Source organism: Pseudophryne corroboree, chromosome 7 (assembly GCF_028390025.1).
Source record: "Pseudophryne corroboree isolate aPseCor3 chromosome 7, aPseCor3.hap2, whole genome shotgun sequence".
Classification (NCBI taxonomy): Eukaryota; Metazoa; Chordata; class Amphibia; order Anura; family Myobatrachidae; genus Pseudophryne; species Pseudophryne corroboree.
In genome coordinates this window covers 351,390,792-351,415,338 of record NC_086450.1, presented here as the reverse complement: position 1 = coordinate 351,415,338, position 24,547 = coordinate 351,390,792, and the positions used below count along the sequence as shown (strand labels likewise).

General features: G+C 44.6%; 1 protein-coding gene across 1 annotated transcript in view; it reads right to left on the bottom strand.

Annotated features, from left to right (window-relative positions):
* Window positions 1–7,065: 7,065 nt before the first annotated feature.
* THUMPD1 (THUMP domain containing 1) overlaps window positions 7,066–24,547 on the bottom strand; it is a 32,529-nt gene continuing 15,047 nt past the window's right edge. Inside the window, exons 2-4 of the mRNA XM_063934437.1 lie at window positions 18,069–18,249; window positions 17,127–17,375; window positions 7,066–8,108 (exon numbers count right to left, since the gene is read on the bottom strand). Of these exons, the coding sequence (XP_063790507.1) occupies window positions 7,858–8,108; window positions 17,127–17,375; window positions 18,069–18,249 (681 nt within the window). The 3' untranslated portion in view covers window positions 7,066–7,857. The remainder of the gene's footprint in view (window positions 8,109–17,126; window positions 17,376–18,068; window positions 18,250–24,547) is intronic.

Here is a 24,547-nt window from a genome sequence, read left to right as displayed (position 1 = left end):
GTAAGGGGGACGGCGGCGCGGCTCCGGGAACGAACACCAAGGACGGGTCCTGCGGTCGATCCCTCTGGAGCTAATGGTGTCCAGTAGCCCAAGAAGCCCAAGCTAGCTGCAAGCAGGTAGGTTCGCTTCTTCTCCCCTTAGTCCCTCGTTGCAGTGAGCCTGTTGCCAGCAGGTCTCACTGTAAAATAAAAAACCTAACATATACTTTCTTTCTAGGAGCTCAGGAGAGCCCCTAGTGTGCATCCAGCTCGGCCGGGCACAGAAATCTAACTGAGGTCTGGAGGAGGGGCATAGAGGGAGGAGCCAGTGCACACCAGATAGTACCTAATCTTTCTTTTAGAGTGCCCAGTCTCCTGCGGAGCCCGTCTATTCCCCATGGTCCTTACGGAGTTCCCAGCATCCACTAGGACGTCAGAGAAATATTCTTTTCTGCGAGTGTGACTACCATAACCTGGTAACTTTTTCTTTAACCTTCTACAGTTTGAGTATCCCTTATCCAAAATGCTTGGGACCAGAAGTATTTTGGATATCGGATTTTCCGTATTTTGGAATAATTGCATACCATAATGAGATATCATGGCGATGGGACCTAAGTCTAAGCACAGAATGCATTTATGTTTCATATACACCTTATACACACAGCAGGAAGGTCATCTTAGCCAATATTTTTAATAACTTTGTGCATTAAACAAAGTGTGTGTACATTCACACAATTCATTTATGTTTCATATACACCTTATACATACAGCCTGAAGGTCATTTAATACAATATTTTTAATAACTTTGTTTATTAAACAAAATTTGTGTACACTGAGATATCAGAAAACAAAGGTTTCACTATCTCACTCAAAAAATTCTGTATTTCAGAATATTCCGTATTTTGGAATATTTGGATATGGGATACTCAACCTGTACATAAGTTTCAAATAACCAGGCAGTCTGTACCAACCCAAGATCTTGGATTAATTTTTGGTGACACCTTTCTGGAATATAGCGTTCTGGATTTTCGAGATAGTATACGGATTTACTAGTGCGGTCTTTAGCTTCTCCATTTCTTATCTCCCTTTAATTATTGTTAGTTCAATTCAGTATTCAAATCAGTATAATTCAAAGAGGCATTTTCTCTAATACTGTAACAGCATGCATATGGATGAGTCAATACCTAGAACCTATGGATTCAAATTCTAATGCTGCACAACATTTCAATGTATTCTGTAAGTGGAGATTCATTATGTAATTGATAAATGAACTCTTGGTTAGTTCTCCTAATTGATTTACTATAAAATCTTTATTGCGTAATCTTTAAATAATAACCTGTAAAACAAAACAAATAATCGACAGTGTAAACAAAAATATAAGTGCCTTCTTGTGCAATACACCAATCTATGGTTAAGGTGACTATGTACCAAAAATTAAATTAAACTTTCTTATCCGAGTCAAGTATTCTCCCAGGAATGTCTGCTACAACGAAAGAGAAGATATACCCAACCATTCACATACAACAGCTCAAGAAAAGAAGTCAAACTGTAACACATCATGCAAAAAAAGAAACGCAGTTTCAGTTCAACAATTTAACAAGTACAATAATTAAAATCAGAAACCGCTTATCTGCATATCTTTTACCATAGAGACTGGCCAGACATCAAATGGATCATTTACAATAAATCTTTAAGGAAGTCCTAACAATTGAAAAGTCTTAATTGTGTCTGTTACTTGAATTTCTTATGAATTTTCCAGACTAACATGGCAAGGTACAGTAGTTATCATAACACAAAGCAAAGCATAGGGTACATTCTAGTTGCGCATTTCACAGGCACACGGCATGCTTCTTCAGACAGTTTATGTCAATTTGTATATTGAGGAGCAGATGTATTAAGCCTGGAGAAAGGATAAAGTGGAAGGTGATAACGCACCAGCCAATCTGCTCCTGCCAAGTTACAGGCGGGGTTAGACAAAAATGAAAGTTAGAAGCTGACTAGCTGGTGAGTTATCACCTTCCACTTTATCACTTCTTCAGGCTTAATACATCTGCCCCCAAGTCCTTTTCAGTTAGACTCTGTGGTTATCTTTCAATAATTAATCTTGTGAGAACTGGTCAGATCCCTGCTGATGTTCCATTCTCAAAGCAGATCAACGGCAGAGTGAATAAAGTTTTAGTCAAAGAAACAATTAAGATTTTTTAACTGTTAGAAACTGCACCTTATACATATGTATTGCATATTAACATTTTCTGCTGAGAGGTTGGACTATTCCTTAAGTGAGTGGGCGCAAATCATCCTTTCGAAATCAAATGGATCATATAGGTTTGGTTTTGAGGTTGCCTATTCCATGAAAGAATACCCGATAATTTCGATGCCTGTCTTGTCTCTATTCGATAAGATAATGCTGATACGCTTTTTCTGACTTTAATTATGGTACTTGTTATTTACTTTCTCTTATATAGTTTTCTTGTATGTGTGGTGAAATATGATGTTGAGATACTTTGTTTTAAGAGTCTGTGTTTGAATGGTATCTTCTCCTCCATGGTGATTATCAAACGATCCTGGAAGAAACCTTGACACCAGTAAGTAAGTTCAACTGAATTTTTGAATTGGGGTCACCTTGACCATATATTTTAAATATCTTCATGTTGGTATATTTTTAAAAATAAAAGTATTAGGAAGTGCCTTTTGTTTTTTGTTTGCTTGGTTAATAATTTGTAGTGAGACCTACATTTCTGATATTGTAGCAGAATTTTCAAAGGAAATAGATTTAAAACAAAATATTGCATTTTCAATATCCATGTATTTGTAAATCTATTACAGTAAGGGGCAATTCAATTAGCAACGATATACAGTCACGATGTGCGGTTCACATATCCTTGCTTAGTACACTACCCCAGCAATGCAGATTTTCCTGTACAACTCTATGGGGTGCAAAGACAAAATTATGATGTTGGTGGCTGCAAGGTACCAGAGAACCAGCTGAAACACCACTATTGCCTCTAATTGAATTGTCCCATTGCATGCAATGTTGCAGAAACAAGACAGATTATTATAGTAAAAATAAGATTTTGGTTACCTACCGGTAAATCCTTTACTCGTAGGCCGTAGAGGATGCTGGGGTCCATATTAGTACCATGGGGTATAGACTGGTCCACCAGGAACAATTGACAATTTAGGAGTTTAATAGTGGGGGCTGGCTCCTCCCTCTATGCCCCTCCTACCAGACTCAGTCTAGAAACTGTGCCCGAGAAGACGACATACTTCGAGAGAAGGAATTACACACAGATAGTGGCGAAATACATACCAGCTCACACAACAGGCAAATCCGTCTAACATGCCGGAAAACTCAGCAACAGCTGAAAACAGTAAATAACGCAGAACTTACCTAGGAACCAGGCAGTACTGAACTATAAAACCGAAGCAGGAAAACACAGTGCTGGGCGGGCACCCAGCATCCTCTACAGACTATGAGAAAAGGATTTACCGGTAGGTAACCAAAATCCTGTTTTCTCTTACGTCCTAGAGGATGCTGGGGTCCATATTAGTACCATGGGGATGTACCAAAGCTCCCAGTACAGGAGGGAGAGTGCGGAGGCTCCTGCAACTGTCCTTGACCAAACTTGAGGTCATCAGAGGCCAAAGTATCGAACTTGTAAAACTTGGCAAACATGTTCGACCCAGACCAAGTAGCTGCTCGGCAGTGTTGTACAGCCGAGACGCCCCGGGCAGCCACCCAGGAAGAGCCCACTTTACGAGTAGAGTGGGCCTTTACAGATTTTAGACACGGCAATCCTGCCGTGGAATAAGCATGCTGGATAGTGAATCTGATCCAGCGTGAAATCGACTGCTTAGAAGCAGGACACACAATTTTCTTAGGATCATAGAGGACAGAGAGTCACTTTTACTATGACGAGCTGTCCTCTTCACATAAATCTTCAAAGTCCTCACCACATCCAAGGCCTTAGAAGTAATTGAGGAGTCAGTAGCCACTGGCACCACAATAGGTTGGTTGATATGGAAAGCCGATACAACCTTAGGCAGGAACTGTGGACGAGTCTTAAGTGCCGACCTATCTTCACGGAAAATTAGATAGGGGCTTTTACAAGACAAAGCCCCCAATTCCGACACGCGTCATGCAGAAGCCAAGGCCAACAAAGTGACCGCCTTCCACGTAAGAAACTTGAGATCAGCCTCCTGTAGAGGCTCAAACCAAGGAGATTGCAGGAACTGCAACACCACATCAAGATCCCAGGGTGCCGTTAGCGCCACAAAGGGAGGCTGGATGTGCAGAACCCCTTTCAAAAAGGTCTGAACCTCAGGGTGGACAGCCAATTGTTTTTGGTAGAAGATGGACAAAGCAGAGATCTGGACCTTGTTGGAGCCCAATCTCAGTCCCATATCCACCCCTGCTTGTTGGAAAAGGAGAAAACGTCCAAGTTGAAACTCCACCACAGGAAACTTCTTGGCCTCACACCAAGAACCACATTTTTTCCAAATGCGATGGTAATGTTTAGACGTTACTTCCTGCAGTAGCAGATCCTCCCGAAGAGGTAACGGCCTTGGATCTTCCAGCAGAAGATCCGAATACCAAGCCCTCCTTGGCCAGTCCGGAGCAATGAGGATTGCCAGAACCTTTGTTGTTCTTACTAGTTGAAGAACGTTTGGTATCAGAGGAAGTGGAGGGAACACATACACTGACAGGAACACCCACAGTGTTACCAGAGCGTCCACCGCCACTGCCTGTGGGTCTCTCGACCTGGAACAGTACCTCCGTAGCTTCTTGTTGAGGCAGGAGGCCATCATGTCTATGTGAGGAACCCCCCACCAACCGGTTACCTTCTCGAACACCTCCGGATGGAGGCCCCACTCTCCTGGATGGAGATCGTGTCTACTGAGGAAGTCTGCTTCCCAGTTGTCTACACCTGGAATTAAGATTGCTGACATCGCCACCGCATGCCTTTCTGCAAAGAGGAGGATTTTTGACACCTCTGACATGGCAGCCCTGCTCTTCGTTCCGCCTTGTCGGTTTATGTAGGCCACTGTGGTCACGTTGTCCGACTGCACCTGAACAGCCCGATCCAGTAGAAGGTGTGCTGCTTGCAGAAGGGCACTGTACACGGCCCTGAGCTCCAGGATGTGTATTGGGAGAAGGGATTCTCGATTCGACCACCTTCCCTGAAAGGTTTCCCGCAGAGCGACTGCCCCCAACCTTGCATCTGTGGTTAAAAGGATCCAGTCCTGAATTCCAAACCTTCGGCCTTCCAGAAGGTGCGGAAGTTGTAGCCACCAGAGTAGTGAAATCCTGGCTTTCGGAGACAGGCGTATCCTCTTGTGCATGTGTAGGTGAGAGCCCGACTACTGGTCCAAGAGATCCAGCTGAAAAGGTCGACGTTTGACGGCATGGTGGTTGAACGCCGGATCCTAGCAGAAAAAGGGATTCCGGATGAGGTTATTCCTACGCTAATAAAGGCTAGGAAAGACGTGACGGCTAAACATTATCACCGTATATGGCGAAAATATGTTGCTTGGTGTGAGGCCAGGAATGCCCCTACAGAGGAATTCCAGCTGGGCCGTTTCCTTCACTTCCTACAGTCGGGAGTGACTTTGGGCCTAAAATTGGGGTCCATTAAGGTCCAGATTTCGGCCCTATCAATTTTCTTTCAAAAAGAACTGGCTTCTCTGCCTGAAGTTCAGACGTTTGTAAAGGGAGTGCTGCATATTCAGCCCCCGTTTGTGCCTCCAGTGGCACCTTGGGATCTTAACGTGGTGTTGAGTTTCCTGAAATCACACTGGTTTGAGCCACTTAAAACCGTGGAGTTAAAATATCTCACGTGGAAGGTGGTCATGCTATTAGCCTTGGCTTCGGCGAGGCGTGTGTCAGAATTGGCGGCTTTGTCACATAAAAGCCCCTATCTGGTTTTCCATATGGATAGGGCAGAATTGCAGACTCGTCCGCAATTTCTGCCAAAAGTGGTGTCATCTTTTCATTTGAACCAACCTATTGTGGTGCCTGTGGCTACTTGTGACTTGGAGGATTCCGAGTTACTGGGCGTAGTAGGGCTTTGAAGGTTTATGTAGCCAGAACGGCTAGAGTCAGGAAAACTTGAGTCGCTGTTTATCCTGTATGCATCCAACAAGCTGGGTGCTCCTGCTTCAAAGCAAACTATTGCTCGCTGGATCTGTAACACGATTCAGCAAGCTCATTCTGCGGCTGGCTTGCCGCCTCCAAAATCAGTAAAAGCCCATTCCACAAGGAAGGTGGGCTCTTCTTGGGCGGCTGCCCGAGGGGTCTCGGCATTACAGCTTTGCCGAGCGGCTACTTGGTCGGGTTCAAACACCTTTGCAAAGTTCTACAAGTTTGATACCCTGGCTGAGGAGGACCTTGAGTTTGCTCATTCGGTGCTGCAGAGTCATCCGCACTATCCCGCCCGTTTGGGTGCTTTGGTATAATCCCCATGGTCCTTACGGAGTCCCCAGCATCCACTAGGACGTTAGAGAAAATAAGATTTTACTTACCGGTAAATCTATTTCTCGTAGTCCGTAGTGGATGCTGGGCGCCCGTCCCAAGTGCGGACTTATTCTGCAATACTTGTATATAGTTATTGCTTAAATAAGGGTTATTTTATGGTTGCATCAGGTTTATCTGATGCTGTTGTTGTTCATACTGTTAACTGGGTAAGGTTATCACGAGTTATACGGTGTGATTGGTGTGGCTGGTATGAGTCTTACCCTGGATTCCAAAATCCTTTCCTTGTACTGTCAGCTCTTCCGGGCACAGTTTCCTTAGCTGGGGTCTGGAGGAGGGACGTGGAGGGAGGAGCCAGTGCACACCAGTATTCCTAATTCTTTCTTGAGGTGCCCTGTCTCCTGCGGAGCCAGTCTATTCCTCATGGTCCTTACGGAGTCCCGAGCATCCACTACGGACTACGAGAAATAGATTTACCGGTAAGTAAAATCTTATTATTAGAGGTTTAGCTATTATTTATATTTAAACTTTATCCATTTTTAAGCCAAACTGCATTAATAAAATACTTCATAAAATGAAAAGTCTGAAACAAATAATACACACCTAAAAATGAAGAAACTTAAAATAAAAACATTTATTTACAAAAATGTGTGACATGAATCTCATTATACTAAATAAAACACACTCCACAAACCCTAACCCCAAAACAGTAATAACAAGCAATGCTATTCATTAATTGCATTAGCATTACACACACACACAAAGAAAACGGCCTAGAATAACCACTAGATGGCACTGTATGCATATATTAATAGCAAGCCGTTTAAAGCATTTCTCAACACACACACTTTACAGTAATGCCATTAAAAATGTATCCAGTTCTCATTAAACATGGTTGGTTTTGCCTTGCATATGATTTCAGCTTTAAAAATACGGAGACACTCGTCGGAATTCCTACACAGCCTGCATCCCGTAGGCCATTACATAAGCTCCTATGTACGCTAACAATTTATTACATAATCAAAAAAGAAAACCATCAAACAAAGATGAGCCATGGACAGCAAGGTTATGTCAATTGTGGCATTGGTAGAAAACATCTATGCTCATTACTGAAAAGAAACAAAAAACATACATCATACTAGCTTGCAATGCATAGTAAATTGCTATTTAATGAAGCCCATAAACATTTCTTGAAACATATTTTGGTATTGAGTAACCATAAGTTCCACTAAAAATCTTTAAAAATAAACAAGTTGAAAAGTGGCAGCTTTCGAACGTTCTTATTTTTGACGCAACTAGGAAACCCCTGGACCTCCAGTAATCCTAAATGTGCTTGATGGCGCGGGTAGGCTTAGGGGTCAGCTACAGGCGCTGGGTCGCTAAATGTGCTTGATGGTGCTGGTAGGCTTAGGGGTCAGCTACAGGCGCTGGGTCGCTCCTGCTCTGTTCTTGTGCTTCCTTTTTGTCATCACTAGACGGGTTCTGTGGTTTCTCCTCTTGGTCATTCATCCCCACCTGCTGCAGGTTGTACTTCCTAAACAAGGTGTAGTCCTTCACTACACTCAGACAGCAGACACTCTTGATGATCTCTACCACAATGGTGTACTCTGGGTTACTCAGATCCACCTTGTTCTCCGAGTTCTGGCTGACAACGATTTCTAAAACCAAATACAAATATCAGAAGTCACAATTATGCTGCATAGACAACAATGACACTTGCATGTTAATGTACACAATTACAAATTAACAGTGTAGCAGAACAAAAGCATTAACGGGAAAAGTGTAAAACTAATTGTTTTTAGGCAAAATATTAAATATACATATTTAGCAATATAGAAGGATGCTGGAGAGGATACAGAAGGTACCAATCTTCACGTGACTATCACAGAACAGTTCTACATCATTATCACATATATAACCCAAACATTCTACAGAACTTCTAGGCATTCTCTGTAACTACTATGCTATGAATGCTCTGAAGTGGGACTCTTTATTTTCAAGGAGCGATTGTAAATGTTAACGCCGACAAAATTAAAAACTCAGTTTGGCTGCAAGAAAGGAAACCTTAATAGAAATATGTAAGATGTTTGTATATTCAGAAAGACTAGGGGCCAGATGTAATAGAGTAAGAGTTTCAAAAAGTGAGAGATTTGGTAAGGTTTTGCAGGTATTTTATTAAAGTGGCAATCATTTACACAGCAAGATCAACCTGGTTTTGCTGTGTAAATGATTGCCACTTTAAAAAAAACTGAAAAACCTTAACAACTCTCTCACTTTCTAAAACTCTCACTCTATTACATTTGCTTCCAGGTGTTCATGATATAAGAGTATATTAAACAATTCACTGTGTCTTCATAAAAACAGCAGCAGCTATGTCAGTACATAAAAGGTTCTACATTTAGATTTCTACAGACGACTGTATTTCAATGTGAGATAATATTTCTTTACATTTTTGTTTTCAGTCTGGAGATGATATGGCTTAAATACAGGGGGCATACATAATGGGTGGGGCAGGAACCTGTACATCCCTGGTAAAACCATGTTGCACTGCAAGTGGGTCAGATGTAATGTGCAGAGAGTTAGATTTGAGTGGGGTATGTCCGAAATTATATCTGAATTGTAATGTTAAGGCCCATATAGACGAGCCGATGCGGGGAGAGATGTGTGCTGAGCGAACCACTCAGCACACATCTCTCCCGCCACTCAGCACAGCGCGATCTGTGCTGAGCGAGCGGGGGGAGACGGGGGGGGGGGCCGCTCACTTCACCCAGCGGGTGAAGTGAGCGACCCGCTAGATTGGCCTGCACGGCAGGCTAATCTAGCAGCAGCGATAGCGATGTGTGGGGCCGCGCATCGCTATCACTGTAAGGGCTACACACGGAGCAATCAGGCTTATATTCTAAGCAATCTAGTCAGATTGCTTAGAATATCGCTCCGTGAGTACCCCCCTTAAGAATAAAGCTGTGCAGCATTTGTGGGCTACATGCATTAGCAGCCAGTATTTACACTGCACACAAACATAATACATGTACCTGCACCCCCTTGCATTGCAACATTGATTGACCAGATGCATAGTTACTTCCTTTACTCCCACCTAAGAATCAGGCCCCAAGTGGTACTGTAGTACAGTGGTTCTCAACCACGGTCCTCAAGTACTCCCAACAGTTCACGTTTTCCAGGTCTCCTCACAGGATTGCAAGTGAAATAACTTGCTCCAACTGTGGGTCTTTTATAATGCGTCAGTGAGTAATGAATACACCTGTTCAACTGCTAGGTGACCTGGAAAACATGATCTGTTGGGGGTACTTAAGGACCGAGGTTGAGAACAACTGATGTAGCACACGCTGTTTCTTGAAAAGTCTAGTCACTAGTGAGTGACTTGAGAGGTGACAAAGACTGAAAAGTGGTGTACTCAACAGAAGTGCCCTCAAACATCTACGAGCGTGGAGCCTGGCGCAATGTAACGTCTTTTTTGCTCGACTTTGCATTTTAGCCATCAGATGTGATAAAACCACTATACGGTTTCATTTGATAGACGACATTTGTATATCTGTGTGTGACAGAGCCTAAATCTGATTAAGACGCATATTCAAGTAAAAAAGATGCTCAGCACAAGCAGAGTCGCTCAGGACCTGGCGTCACACAGGACCTTGGCACAGCTGCAGCAACAGTGTATGTTTACAGGAGTAAAGCTGCACCTAAACCATAGGAAAACAGAAGAGCGACGGAAGACTTTTCCCTGTGGAACCCCACCTGCCTATTCATACTAGAACATCCAGTAACACCAACACACTGCAGCCACTGAAGACTTTTCCCTGTGGAACCCCACCTGCCTATTCATACTAGAACATCCAGTAACACCAACACACTGCAGCCACTGAGAAGACTTTTCCCTGTGGAACCGCACCTGCCCATTTACCCTAGAACATCCAGTAACAGCAACACACAGAATATACTGTAGCAGATCCTTTACTCGGATGTGACTATGAAGAATTTACATAGGGAGCAATGTTCCCTGTTGCTCAATTTTGCAAATGGTTTAAATAAAGTATGTCCTCCAGTAACACACCACAATCACACACACATTCTAAAATAAAAGTAAACTAAACACAGTGAATTACTTAGGAGATTTTTCAAACCTCCTAAAGAGGACAAACTATAACTGGAATTAGCCTTAAGAATGATGTACAGGTTGAGTATCCCATATCCAAATATTCCGAAATACGGACTTTATTGCGTGAGAGTGAGATAGTGAAACCTTTGTTTTTTGATGGCTCAATGTACACAAACGTTGTTTAATACACACAGTTATTAAAAATATTGTATTAAATGACCTTCAGGCTGTGTGTATAAGGTGTATATGAAACATAAATGAATTGTGTGACTATAGATACACTTTGTTTAATGCACAAAGTTACAAAAAATATTGGCTAAAATTACCTTCCAGCTGTGTGTATATGGTGTATATGTAACATAAATGCATTCTGTGCTTGGAGTTAGGTCCCATCACCATGATATCTCATTATGGTATGCAATTATTCCAAAATACGGAAAAATCCGATATCCAAAATACCTCTGGTCCCAAGCATTTTGGATAAGGGATACTCAACCTGTATTACCAAATTACTGTATATGTGATTTCCCCGACACCCAAAAAATAAGATTTTACTCACCGGTAAATCTATTTCTCGTAGTCCGTAGTGGATGCTGGGGACTCCGTAAGGACCATGGGGAATAGACGGCTCCGCAGGAGACTGGGCACATCTAAAGAAAGATTTAGGACTATCTGGTGTGCACTGGCTCCTCCCCCTATGACCCTCACCCAAGCCTCAGTTAGGAACTGTGCCCGGAAGAGCGGACACAATAAGGAAGGATTTTGAATCCCGGGTAAGACTCATACCAGCCACACCAATCACACCATATAACACGTGATAGGAACCCCGGTTAACAGTATGATAACAATTGGAGCCTCTGAAGAGATGGCTCACAACAAAACCCGATTTTTGTAACAATAACTATGTACAAGTATTGCAGACAATCCGCACTTGGGATGGGCGCCCAGCATCCACTACGGACTACGAGAAATAGATTTACCGGTGAGTAAAATCTTATTTTCTCCGACGTCCTAGTGGATGCTGGGGACTCCGTAAGGACCATGGGGATTATACCAAAGCTCCCAAACGGGCGGGAGAGTGCGGATGACTCTGCAGCACCGAATGAGAGAACTCCAGGTCCTCCTCAGCCAGGGAATCAAATTTGTAGAATTTAGCAAACGTGTTTGCCCCTGACCAAGTAGCTGCTCGGCAAAGTTGTAAAGCCGAGATCCCTCGGGCAGCCGCCCAAGATGAGCCCACCTTCCTTGTGGAATGGGCTTTTATTGATTTAGGCTGCGGTAATCCTACCGCAGAATGCGCCAGCTGAATAGTGCTACAAATCCAGCGCGCAATAGACTGCTTAGAAGCAGGAGCACCCAGCTTGTTGGGTGCATACAGGATAAACAGCGAGTCAGTTTTTCTGACTCCAGCCGTCCTGGAAACATAAATTTTCAGGGCCCTGACTACGTCCAGCAACTGGAATCCTCCAAGTCCCTAGTAGCCGCAGGCACCACAATAGGTTGGTTCAAGTGAAAAGCCGAGACCACCTTCGGGAGAAACTGAGGACGAGTCCTCAATTCTGCCCTATCCATCTGGAAAATCAGATAAGGGCTTTTTCAAGACAAAGCCGCCAAATCTGAAACCCGCCTGGCCGAAGCCAGGGCCAACAGTATGACCACTTTCCACGTGAGATATTTTAATTCCACAGTCTTAAGTGGTTCGAACCAATGTGATTTCAGGAATGCCAAAACCACATTGAGATCCCAAGGTGCCACTGGGGGCACAAAAGGAGGCTGAATATGCAGAACTCCTTTGACAAAAGTCTGAACTTCAGGCAGTGAAGCCAGTTCTTTCTGGAAGAAAATCGACAGAGCCGAAATCTGGACCTTGATGGACCCCAATTTGAGGCCCAACGTCACCCCTGCTTGCAGGAAGTGTAGGAATCGACCCAGTTGAAATTCCTCCTTCGGGGCCTTCATGGCCTCACACCAAGCAACATATTTCCGCCAAATGTGGTAATAATGTCTCGCGGTGACATCCTTCCTGGCTTTGATCAGGGTAGGGATGACTTCCTCCGGAATACCCTTTTCCTTTAGGATCCGGTGTTCAACCGCCATGCCGTCAAACGCAGCCGCGGTAAGTCTTGGAACAGACCGGGTCCCTGCTGCAGCAGGTCTTGTCTGAGCTGCAGAGGCCAAGGGTCCTCTGCCAGCATCTCTTGAAGTTCCGGGTACCAAGCTCTTCTTGGCCAATCCGGAACCATGAGTATGGTTTTCACTCCTCGCATTCTTATTATTCTCAGCACCCTGGGTATGAGAGGTAGAGGAGGAAACACATAAACCGACTGGTACACCCACGGTGTCACTAGAGCGTCCACAGCGATCGCCTGAGGGTCCCTTGACCTGGTGCAATATCTTTTCAACTTTTTGTTGAGGCGGGACGCCATCATGTCCACCCGTGGTCATTCCCAACGGTTTACCCGCATTTGGAAAACTTCTGGAAGAAGTCCCCATTCTCCCGGGTGTAGGTCGCCCATCGGAGAATCCTTGTGGCTTCTGCCATCGCCATCCTGTTTCTTGTGCCGCCCTGTCTGTTCACATGGGCGACCGCCGTGATGTTGTCTGAATGGATCAGTACCGGCTGGTTTTGAAGCAGGGGCCTTGCTTGGCTTAGGGCATTGTAAATGGCCCTTAGCTCCAGAATAATTATGTGAAGCGAAATCTCCTTGGAAATTTCTTCCCTGTGTGACTGCACCCCAGCCCCGAAGGCTGGCCTCCGTGGTCACTAGGACCCAGTCCTGTATTCCGAATCTGCGGCCCTCTAGTAGATGAGCCCTCTGCAGCCACCACAGCAGCGACACCCTGTTTCTTGCCGACAGGGTTATCCGCTGTTGTATCTGTAGATGGGACCCGGACCATTTGTCCCACAGGTCCCACTGGAACGTCCTTGCGTGGAACCTTCCGAATGGAATTATGCTTCGTACGAAGCTACCATTTTTTTCCAGGACTCGTGTGCTTCCACTGGAAGAAACACTCTTTTCTGGTCTGTGTCCAGAATCATTCCTAGGAACAGAAGACGTGTCGTCGGGACCAGCTGTGACTTTGGAATATTGAGAATCCAGTCGTGCTGTTGTAGCACTTCCCGAGAGAGTGCTACCCCTACTACCAACTGTTCTTTGGACCTCGCCTTTATCAGGAGATCGCCCAAGTACGGGATAATAAAAACTCCCTTCTTGCGAAGGAGTATCATCATTTCGGCCATTACCTTGGTAAAGACCTTCGGTGCCGTGGACAACTCCAACGGCAGCGTCTGGAACTGATAGTGACAGTCCTGTACCACACATCTGAGGTACTCCTGGTGAGGAGGGTAAATGGGGACATGCAGGTACGCATCCTTGATGTCCAGGGAGACCCTGTAATCCCCCTCGTCCAGGCTCGTAATAACCGCCCTGAGCGATTCCATCTCGAACTTGAATCTTCTGATATAAAAGTTCAAGTATTTTAATTTTAAGATGGGTCTCACCGAACCGTTCTGTTTCGGTACCACAACCATTGTGGAATAGTAACCCCTTCCTTGCTGAAGGAGGGGCACCTTGACAATGCCTTGTTGTGATTATAGTGTTGAATAGCCACCAACACCGCCTCCCTGGCAGAGGGAGGTGCCGGTAAGGCAGATTTTAGGAAACGGCGGGGGGGAAGAACGTCTCGAACTCCAGCCTGTACCCCTGAGATACTACTTGAAGGACCCAGGGATCCATGTGAGAGAGCCCACTGGGCGCTGAAATTTCTGAGACGGGCCCCCACCGTACCCGGGTCCGCCTGAGCAGCCCCAGCGTCATGCTGTGGACTTACCGGACGCAGGGAGGACTTCTGCTCTTGGGAACTAGCTGTGCGCTGCAGCTTTTTCCTCTACCTTTGCCTCTCGGCAGAAAGAATGAGCCTCTAGCCCTCTTGCTTTTCTGGGGCCGAAAGGACTGTACTTGATGATACTGTGCTTTCCTTTGTTGTGGGGTAGCCTGTGGCAAACAAGTCGATTTCCCAGCAGTAGCTGTGGAAACGAGGTCTGAAAGACCATCCCCAAACAGTTTTACCCCCTTATAGGGCAAAACTTCCATGTGCCGATTCGAGTCGGCATCGCCTGACCATTGCCGAGTCCATAACCCCCGTCTGGCGGCAATGGACCTAGCGCTTATTTTTGATGCCAGACGGCAAATATCCCTCTGTGCATCACGCATGTATAAGACCACGTCTTTTATATGCTCTATTGTCAGCAAAATATTGTCCCTATCCATAGTTATTTTCCGACAGGGAATCTGACCACGCAGCGGGAGCACTGCACATCCATGCCGAAGCAATGGCTGGTCGCAATATAATGCCCGAGTGTGTGACTATATCTTTCAGGGTAACCCCCTGCTTTTTATCAGCAGGTTCCTTCAGGGCGGCCGTATCCGGAGACGGTAGTGCCACCTTTTCTGATAAGCGTGTAAGCGCTGTATCTACCCTATGGGGTGTTTCCCAACGTGACCTATCCTCTGGCGGGAAAGGGTACGCTGCCAATAACCGTTTAGAAATTATCAATTTCTTACCGGGGGAAGACCACGCTTCCTCACACACCTCATTTAATTTCTCAGATGCAGGAAAAACTACTGGTAGTTTTCTGTCACCAAACATAATACCCTTTTATGTGGTACCTGGGGTATTATCATAAATGTGTAATACATTTTTCATTGCCTCAATCATGTAACGGGTGGACCTATTTGGAGGGTACACTAGTCTCATCGTCGTCGACACTGGAGTCGGTATCCGTGTCGACATCTGTTTCTGCCATCTGAGGTAGCGGGCGTTTTTAGAGCCCCCCATGACATTTGAGACGCTGGAACAGGCACAAGCTGAGTAGCCGGCTGTTCTGTGTCGTCGACCTTTTGTGTAAGGAGTTGACACTTTCACGTAATCCTTCCATAAGTCCAACCACACCGGTGTCGATCCCGCAGGGGGTGACATCACATTTACAGGCATTCGCTCCGCCTCCACATCATTATCCTCCTCATACATGTCGACACAGCCGTACCGACACACAGCATACACACAGGGAATGCTCTGACAGAGGACAGGACCCCACAAAGCCCTTTGGGGAGACAGAGGGAGAGTATGCCAGCACACACCAGGGCGCTATATATCACAGGGATATCACATATAAAGAGTGTTTTCCCTTATAGCTGCCTATATATATTGTATACTGCGCCTAAATTGTGCCCCCCCTCTCTTTTTAACCTTTTCTGTAGTGTATTGACTGCAGGGGAGAGCCAGGGAGCTTCCCTCCAACGGAGCTGTGAGGGAAAAATGGCGCCAGTGTGCTGAAGGAGATAGCTCTGCCCCTTTTTCGCGGACTTTCTCCCGCATTTTTATGGATTCTGGCAGGGGTTAAAAAGCACCTATATAGCCTCTGGGGCTATATATGGTGCCAGTTTGCCAGCCAAGGTGTCAGTATTGCTGCTCAGGGCGCCCCCCCCAGCGCCCTGCACCCATCAGTGACCGGAGTGTGAGGTGTGCATGAGGAGCAATGGCGCACAGCTGCAGTGCTGTGCGCTACCTTGGAGAAGACAGAAGTCTTCAGCCGCCGATTTTCCGGACCACCTTCTTGCTTCTGGCTCTGTAAGGGGGACGGTGGCGCGGCTCCGGGAACGGACGACGAGGTCGGGTCCTGTGTTCGATCCCTCTGGAGCTAATGGTGTCCAGTAGCCTAAGAAGCCCAAGCTACCACCACTTAGGTAGGTTCGCTTCTTCTTCCCTTAGTCCCTCGATGCAGTGAGCCTGTTGCCAGCAGGTCTCACTGAAAATAAAAAACCTAACAAACACTTTCTTCCTAGGAGCTCAGGAGAGCCCCTAGTGTGCATCCAGCTCAGCCGGGCACAGAAATCTAACTGAGGCTTGGGGGAGGGTCATAGGGGGAGGAGCCAGTGCACACCAGATAGTCCTAAATCTTTCTTTAGATGTGCCCAGTTTCCTGCGGAGCCGTCTATTCCCCATGGTCCTTACGGAGTCCCCAGCATCCACTAGGACGTCAGAGAAAAACATTTATTTAGCTCACTCTTTTGCTCTGTGCTGTATTAGGGACAGCTGTACAGTGCTAGTCAGCCAAGAAGTCAGCATAGTATAGTTTGGTAACTCCACCTGGAAGTCTAGCTGAAATCAAAGTGTCCTCTAAACCTTACATTCTACACTACAGGATGATGGAGCCTTTTTCTGGAGTGGACTAAATAATTTTCCTGGATGACGAGTCACTTTGAAACCTAGTTATGTGTTTACTAATAACAGTGTGCAATGTACAATGCAGTAAAGCAATAGAATGACAAAATAACCTGATGACAGATCCACTTTAAGCTCATGTGGTTTGTACAGCAACAGCACTCTGATATTGTGGTTCAATATATCAACTCATTATTATATAGACTAATGGTTCCAGAACTGGCACCCAGGCCTAGCATGAGTGTAGTGAGGGCACTCTGCTGAGATCTCAGCGTTATCACATAGAGCAACTCACTTTCTATGTCCAGCAGCCACTAAGGCACACAAACAACCATACCTGCCAGATCCTTGATGACTTCATCCTTGTTCATATGATTGTTATTACGTGCCTTGTACGCAACCTGGAAGGTTCCTTTGTTCGGAGCCTGGAACCACGGCTGAAAGAAAGTCTCTGCATACTTCTTGAGGTCCTCCGGGAAAGCTTTGCAGGTCCCAGTGACTGGCAGCATACGGTAGATTACCCGACTTTTCTTCTTCTTTGTAGTGTACAGGTCTTTTAAAATGTGATGAACCAATTTTTCAGGCTCTAAAAACAGGACACATTTACACCATCAATGAATGTGTTGCTAAATTCTTCCTCTTCCAATCCTACATCTTAGATACATAGGGGGAGATGTCTCAAGCCTTAGAGAAATTAAGTGGAGAAGTTGTCCATAGAAACCAAACCACTTCTGTCATTTTTATAGCCAGTGCTAAATTATTAAAGCTGACTGATTGCTACAGTATGAGCAACTTCTCCAGAGTCTCTCTCAAAAGATTTGACACACCTCTCCCATAATCATGAAGCAAATTGATAGCAATCTAAAAAAGAAAATATTCCTGAGATACAGTGGTACAAGTCTGTCAACTGTGGCGTCTGAAGAATCTGCATCGGATCATCTGTGTAAACATCGCTCATCTGAGTAACCCTGGCCGGGGCCAGAGAAGCTGCGTGGTAAGACGCAGAGAAGACACTGGCCTTGACTCAACTACAAAACAGGGTTGGCATGCCCCAGTTTTGTAAAACCATCTCCGCCGCTGCCCACTCCGCGCCCCCAATGGTTTTCATACTTCCCCAGAGTTTGTAGTACTGCACATGCGCAGGATCCCCTAAACCACAGTGACATGCTGCAGCTTAGGGGGCACTGTGCATGCACACTACTACACACACTGGCAATGTAGGAAAAGCATCGGGTTTACGTATATCTCTGTATCGGGACCTGAGTCACAAACATCTTACCAACATTCAGAGTCCTCATGAAAATCACGTTATTGGCTCCACTCTGCACCGACTGAAACCTGCGCAAATGCTTCTCTGTAGAGGATCGAATTTGAGCAACTTCTTTCTTCAATGCAGCTTCAATATCATCATCATCCTCCTCCTCCTCACTGTCTGATTCGTTATCATCCTTTTCACGTAACTAAAAATGGTCAGGAAAATTGTGTCAATGAAAGACTTAAAAAAGTTGTCACTTAAGTGACTAAAACTGTTTTTTATCTAAAGAAGCTTTTTGGACACAAAGATATTTACATGAACTAAACAGAAAATGTAAAACATGGTGACTGCTTAAACTCCGATATTGTAATCCATGATTTACTTTACATCTATTTCAATGTACCAAATACATAGCTCATAGTTGGGAGATCTTTCATACCACCTAAAGAGGACAAATGGAGATGACACCCAAAGCAACCAATCAGATTCTAGCTATCATTTATCTAGTAAATACCTCAAATCTAATTTGTTGCTATAGGCAAAACCTCTACCCATCCTATTTAGATGATCTGATAAATCTTCCCCAGTTTCCTATGAGTTTTAGCGGCTTAAACTGCTTTAAAAAACACAGCTCTTGTATCTCAATGGTGCTGTCACAGAGCAATGTTTCCCCAACTTAAGTACCCTGAGAACCCTAATGTTTACACACTGACTGATTGAGCAGCTGAATCAGGTAAGCATATACACTTACTGATCGGCCACTCGATGTGTTGCCTTGACCTCACTGCTGGGTGAGCATTTGAATTTGAACGCCCAAATGGGAGGTCAGTCCCTACAGCCAGTATATGGGCGGTTTGCATGTGCACACAGCCATATGTGCTGATATATCACCCACCAGGTGTGTTGCACAGCCCAAACCCAGCCACCATAAAAAAATTTTTTAGAAACCTCTTATAGCGATATTTATCTCTCATCTGCTTTTGCTAGTTGATGACATACAGATGGGTCCACGGTTATCTTGACTAGTTTTCTGCGCCTACTGTAGGCACAACATGATTTATTAGCATAAACCCTTCATCTATTGTTCTCAACTGCAATACAATACAGCGAACAATACAACAGGGGATTAAGTCATTACAGCAGGGGATTAAGTCCGACTGGCCAGTCTCAGTTAATCCTATTAAAGGTCAAGATAAATGTGGACCCATCTGTATCACCAAACCCAGGACCCAACCACATTCACCAAATTTGCAGCAATACAGAAATCCAGCTAACCTCAAGTCTCCCATTACCCTCCAAATGACTAAAATGTGCCTTATGGAATGCCCGCTCTGTTTACAACAAATGAACATCCATCTTCATATCTAACAGTCTCAACCTGCTGGCTATAACAGAAACATGGCTCACATAATCAGACAAGGCCTCCGTTGTCACACGGTGGTCTTCAATTCACCAACACCTCCAGGCATAGCAACAGTAAAGGAGGTGGGGTTGGATTACTACTATCCAGATTTTTCACATACACTGTACTACCACAGGTTTCATCACTCATTTACATAATTTGAAGTACATTCTATCAGGATTTTCACCTTTTTCTCTCTGCATGTTGCTGTTATCTATCGCCCACCTGGGCAACCCAAACAATTTCTGGAAGATTTTTCTGCCTGGCTCCCTCACTTCTTATCCTCTGACATCCCCACCATCATCATGGGTAATTTCAATATCGGTACTGATGGTTTGAAATCTGCTGCTCATGCCTCCAGACTACTCTCTCTAGCTCTCCCAATGGACTGACTCCTCCTCTCAACAGGAGGGCCACAGCCTTGATTTTGTATTCACCAGACTATGCTTCGTTTCTGAATTTACTAACACTCCTTTCACTCTCTTAGATCACAACCTTACTTCAAGCTTAATGTCACTGAAGTCTACAAAGTAATGAGAAGATGGGATAAACAGTGATAGTTATTCATTCATATGCAGTTTTGTTGATCATCTAACCCAGCTCCATTTGAGTTAGCTGTAAATGTAAAAGACTGTGTAGACTGTCAGTTTGCAAAGCCATTCACAAAAAAGCCAGCTGTTAACAGGCAATATTGTATTTAATTGAACTGTAAAGCAGAGCCCGGAGTGAGTTCACAGCCTCAGGAGTGTCAAGATAATCACTTCAACCGTAGTTGGCAACAAAATAGTTACCAATTGATTTTATCTGCAACTGAACAGCAAACTTCCATACCACGTTTGGTCAGCATTCTACACAACTGGGAAACAGCATTGCAATAAAATACAAAATACAAAATTGCCTTTTGTTATAAAGACTGAAGCAAACTATTGCATTCTTATAGTAATTTCCCTTGGTAGGAGAGTTAGTTCATGCAGTTTGGAGACAGTAATACCCCTTTCACACCAGCACCTTTGAACACGGGTTACTGGCACATAAGCGCGCATAACCTGTGTTCCTGTGCGGTGTGAAAGGTACCAGGGGCAATATATCTAGTTGAGTGACCCGGTATTTCAACCCTGCTAGCAAGCAGGGTTGAACGCGTGTTTAACCCGGCTCGCTGTGCGGTGTGAACGGGAGCCGGGTCAGTGCGACCCGTTTCCCGTTCACAGTGTGGACAGGCGGCGCTTGGAGATCATGTGATCTCCCAGCGCCGCCCACGCCGCGTCACTACCGACTTCACCAACCAAGCATATTGTCGGGTTGCAGTCTGCCGGAATGAAAGGGAGTAATGAGGCGGGTCGCACGCGGGAGCTCCCGTGTCAGGCTCCCGCCTCAGACGGTATGAAAGTGGTATAAGATGCCAGGATACTGGAACCGTGGAGCTGTCTCCCCAGTAGTTTAGTGACTATTAGGCTCATTTATGAATGAGTGATAAATTTCACTGTGAGTGATAAATTGCACCAGCCAACCAGCTTTTAACTGTAATTTTTCAAACACAGCCTGTGACATGGAAGTTAGGAGCCGATTGGCTGGTGCAATTTATCACTCACAGAGAAATTACTCATTGATAAATAAGCCTATGTACTATAAACTTTTCTTAAGAACTAATAATTATTTATAGAAAGAATTCTAATGGACAGGTAGGAACTATCACGGATCTGACGTAATGCCCATAGGTGTGCACAATCATTTTTTTTTTCAGTGTACTAGAATACCTGGGTATAGCTGACTGACTATATACGTATTGGAGTTTTTTGTATTGCATGCATGAAAATATTGTATAGGTAATTTATATTGGTTTCGATTACAGCATAATTACTTATATATAAATATACTTATATAAAAATATTTGTGCTTTATTCAGCATTAAAATATACTTATTATAAAGACTGTATTCAATGTGTACTGTTCTTTGAAGAAAACTTGGAAGGCGAGAGGAAAATAGGATTTTGGTACTTACCAGGTAAATCCTTTTCTTTGAATCCATAGGGGGCACTGGAGTACTCTTGGGATATGGACGGCGTAGCAGAAACAAAGGCACTGAATATTTAAATTTAGAACTCTCCACCCCTCCATATCCCAGAGTACCTCAGTGTACGACCTCAGTGTTTTTTACTGAGCGAACAAGACTATAGAGAGGTTGACAATGGAGAATTCCTATCACATAACGGACAACAACAAAGTTGACCCATAACGTTACTGTCAACTAAACAGTTGACCCCATAACCGACAATTTGAACCAATCGGTGAAAATTTCTTACCATAAGCTCCTCTGAGCTTAATACAACCCTGGTAAACTGTGTTACCATAAGCTCCTTTGAGCTTAAACCAACCCAGGTAAAACTGCTCTGGGTGGGCGTCCAGTGCCCCCTATGGATTCAAAGAAAAGGATTTACCTGGTAAGTACCAAAATCCTATTTTCTTTTTCATCCACTAGGGGTCACTGGAGTACTCTTGGGACGTACCAAAGCTTCCCTCGTGGGCGGGAGAGCTGTTTGACACCTGTGACAGTAGACGGCCAAAGCTAGATGCTGATGCCGCAACAGTTTCATAACGTGTAAACGCGCACAAACGTGCAACCGTTTCATAACGTGTAAACGCGCACAAACGTGTGCACTGAAGGCCATGTATCCGCGTCGTAGACGCTGCACGACCAGCTGGTCATGACATTCCCACAGAACCTGTGGGATAAGCTATTACTGACGTAGGCGACTGTAACTTAGCTTTAAAGTAAGCGTGACTTGTAGTCATTTTTATCGAACTAGATAATGTTTGCTGAGAACCTGTCTAACTCCAGTTGGCAGCATCATATATAACAAACAACGTATACGTATTACGTACTGTATAAGTTCGGGACATATAGACGCGTAATGCGTGTACCACATTCATAATTCTAGAATGTGCTGTCAACACAGGAACCACTATTGGTTTATTGATGTGAAGAATAAGAAATCGGAATTGGTCCGAAGTTCTGCTTTGTTATGATAAAACTCAAATACGGTGGCTTGGAATACAAGGCACCGAAATATGAAAACAAACCCCTTGCCGAAGCTACGGCTAGAAGAAAAAACGTTTTCCAATTGAGAAACTTAATTCCCATTTGTTGTAAGGGTTCAAAAATATGAAAACTGTAAGAAATCTGAACCCAGCTTCAAGTCGCCTGGCGCTGTAGGTGGGATAAATGGAGGCTGCACTTTGATGACACCTTGTAGAAAGGTGTGTACCGACGCAATAGATTCAAACGTCTGTGTAAATAAATTGACCACACAGATACCTGCACCTTTAGTGCAGATAAACGCAGTTCTCCATCCCACCCCGTCTGTAAATAACAGAATACGGGTAACTTAAAAGATGATGTCGGAAACTTCTGAGCTTCACACCCACCTATATAGGCACACCAAATTGTGTAATAATGAGCTGCCGTAAGCGGGTTCCTAGCTCATAACATAACATGGTTGGTATACGAATACTGTAATGCCCTATGTATTTTCTTAAGAGGGTGGTCTGAACCCCCACCCCATCAACCGCAGCACATGAATAGGGGTCAACGAACGGTCCCTGTTGTAACAGGTTGGACGTATTATGAGGGGCCCAAGATCGTGTGCAAGTATTCTTTGGAGCTTCAAGAAACAAGCTCTCCGAAATCCATGAGATATCACTAGTATGACTGTGACGAACTGTCTTATGATCCGTTTTAGCAACGGAGAGAGAGAAAAAGAGCAGAGGAAAATGGTGGAGGCAGATACACGAAGCTGTATGACCACACGAATGTGAGACCTCCACTGCCACTGCTTTTGTGATCTTTCGCTCTGTACACATACTGAGCGTTTGTAATTGTGGCGAGATGCCATCATGTATACCTGAGGATAACCCCACTTGTGGATTCACCTATGAAACACCTGTGGATTAAATGCCCAGTTTTATGGATAAAAATCCCGAGGGGTGAGATCATCTGTCTAACAGATGTCCACTCCCGGAATGATCCCCGTAGACAACATCACCTAATGGTGTTCTGGGCAATTTGAGGATTCGAACTACCTGCCGTATTGCCATGCGGCTTCTCGGTCCTCCCTTGTATGCAACTCCCGTTGCGTTGTCTGACTGCACTTGGACAGACTGAAAACGAAGCATGTAGTGCATTGTAAATTGCACGGAGTTCCAGGACATTTATAGACAGCAATCTGTCGTGATCCGTTTTAGAACCCCTGTCGCTGATCTTTGTCACTACAACTCCTCAACCTCTGAGACTCTCGTCCAGAGTATATACACCCTCGCCCTGAAAACCCGGCGAACTAAAACGCTGTGAAAAAAAAAAAAAAAACATCATTGTTGCAGCGCTTTGAAAACACATTGTTCCTAATAGGCGAATACACCAATGTACCGCTAGTGTGCGTGGCTTTTGCACGAATTGTACTAGCTGGTATATTTGTTTTTGCTGGTGTAGTAGGTAAATCTCTTTGATTTACCGTATTTATAATGTTACCTAGGACTGAAGTCGTTTAGACGGAATTAGATGCGATTGTTTTCGAACTTGACCTGCTACCGTGGTGTACGTTAGTAGCGCAAGTAAGATGAACTTCTGTTGAGACAGAGTTCTTATGAGCAGATCGTCTAAATATGTAACGATTGTCACCGCTAGGGCTCTGAAATGAGCTATTGCCCCAACATCACCTTGGTGAATACCCGAGGCGCTGACAATAGGCCAAACGGTAGAACCTGAAATGGATAATGGTTGTGGCGTATTGCAAAACGCAAGAACCTGTGATGCGGTGACCAACCCGGAAATGGGTAAATACGCATTGTGAAGATCAAGCATAATCCTGCAATCTTGTGGCTTCAACTATGCAAGTACTAACTGCAGTAAATCCATTTCCAACTGTAGTAAGTGACTTGCTGATTGAGACTGCGACGGAGCCCTTCGGCCTCGCTACCCCAAACAGAGGGGAATAATTAACCCTGACTCTGTTGGTGTTGGTGTTGAAATAAAACACAGCTGAAACCAGCAGATGTAAGTAGCTGATACATCCATGAGTGGATGTTTGGAAACCCGGCAAATGTCACG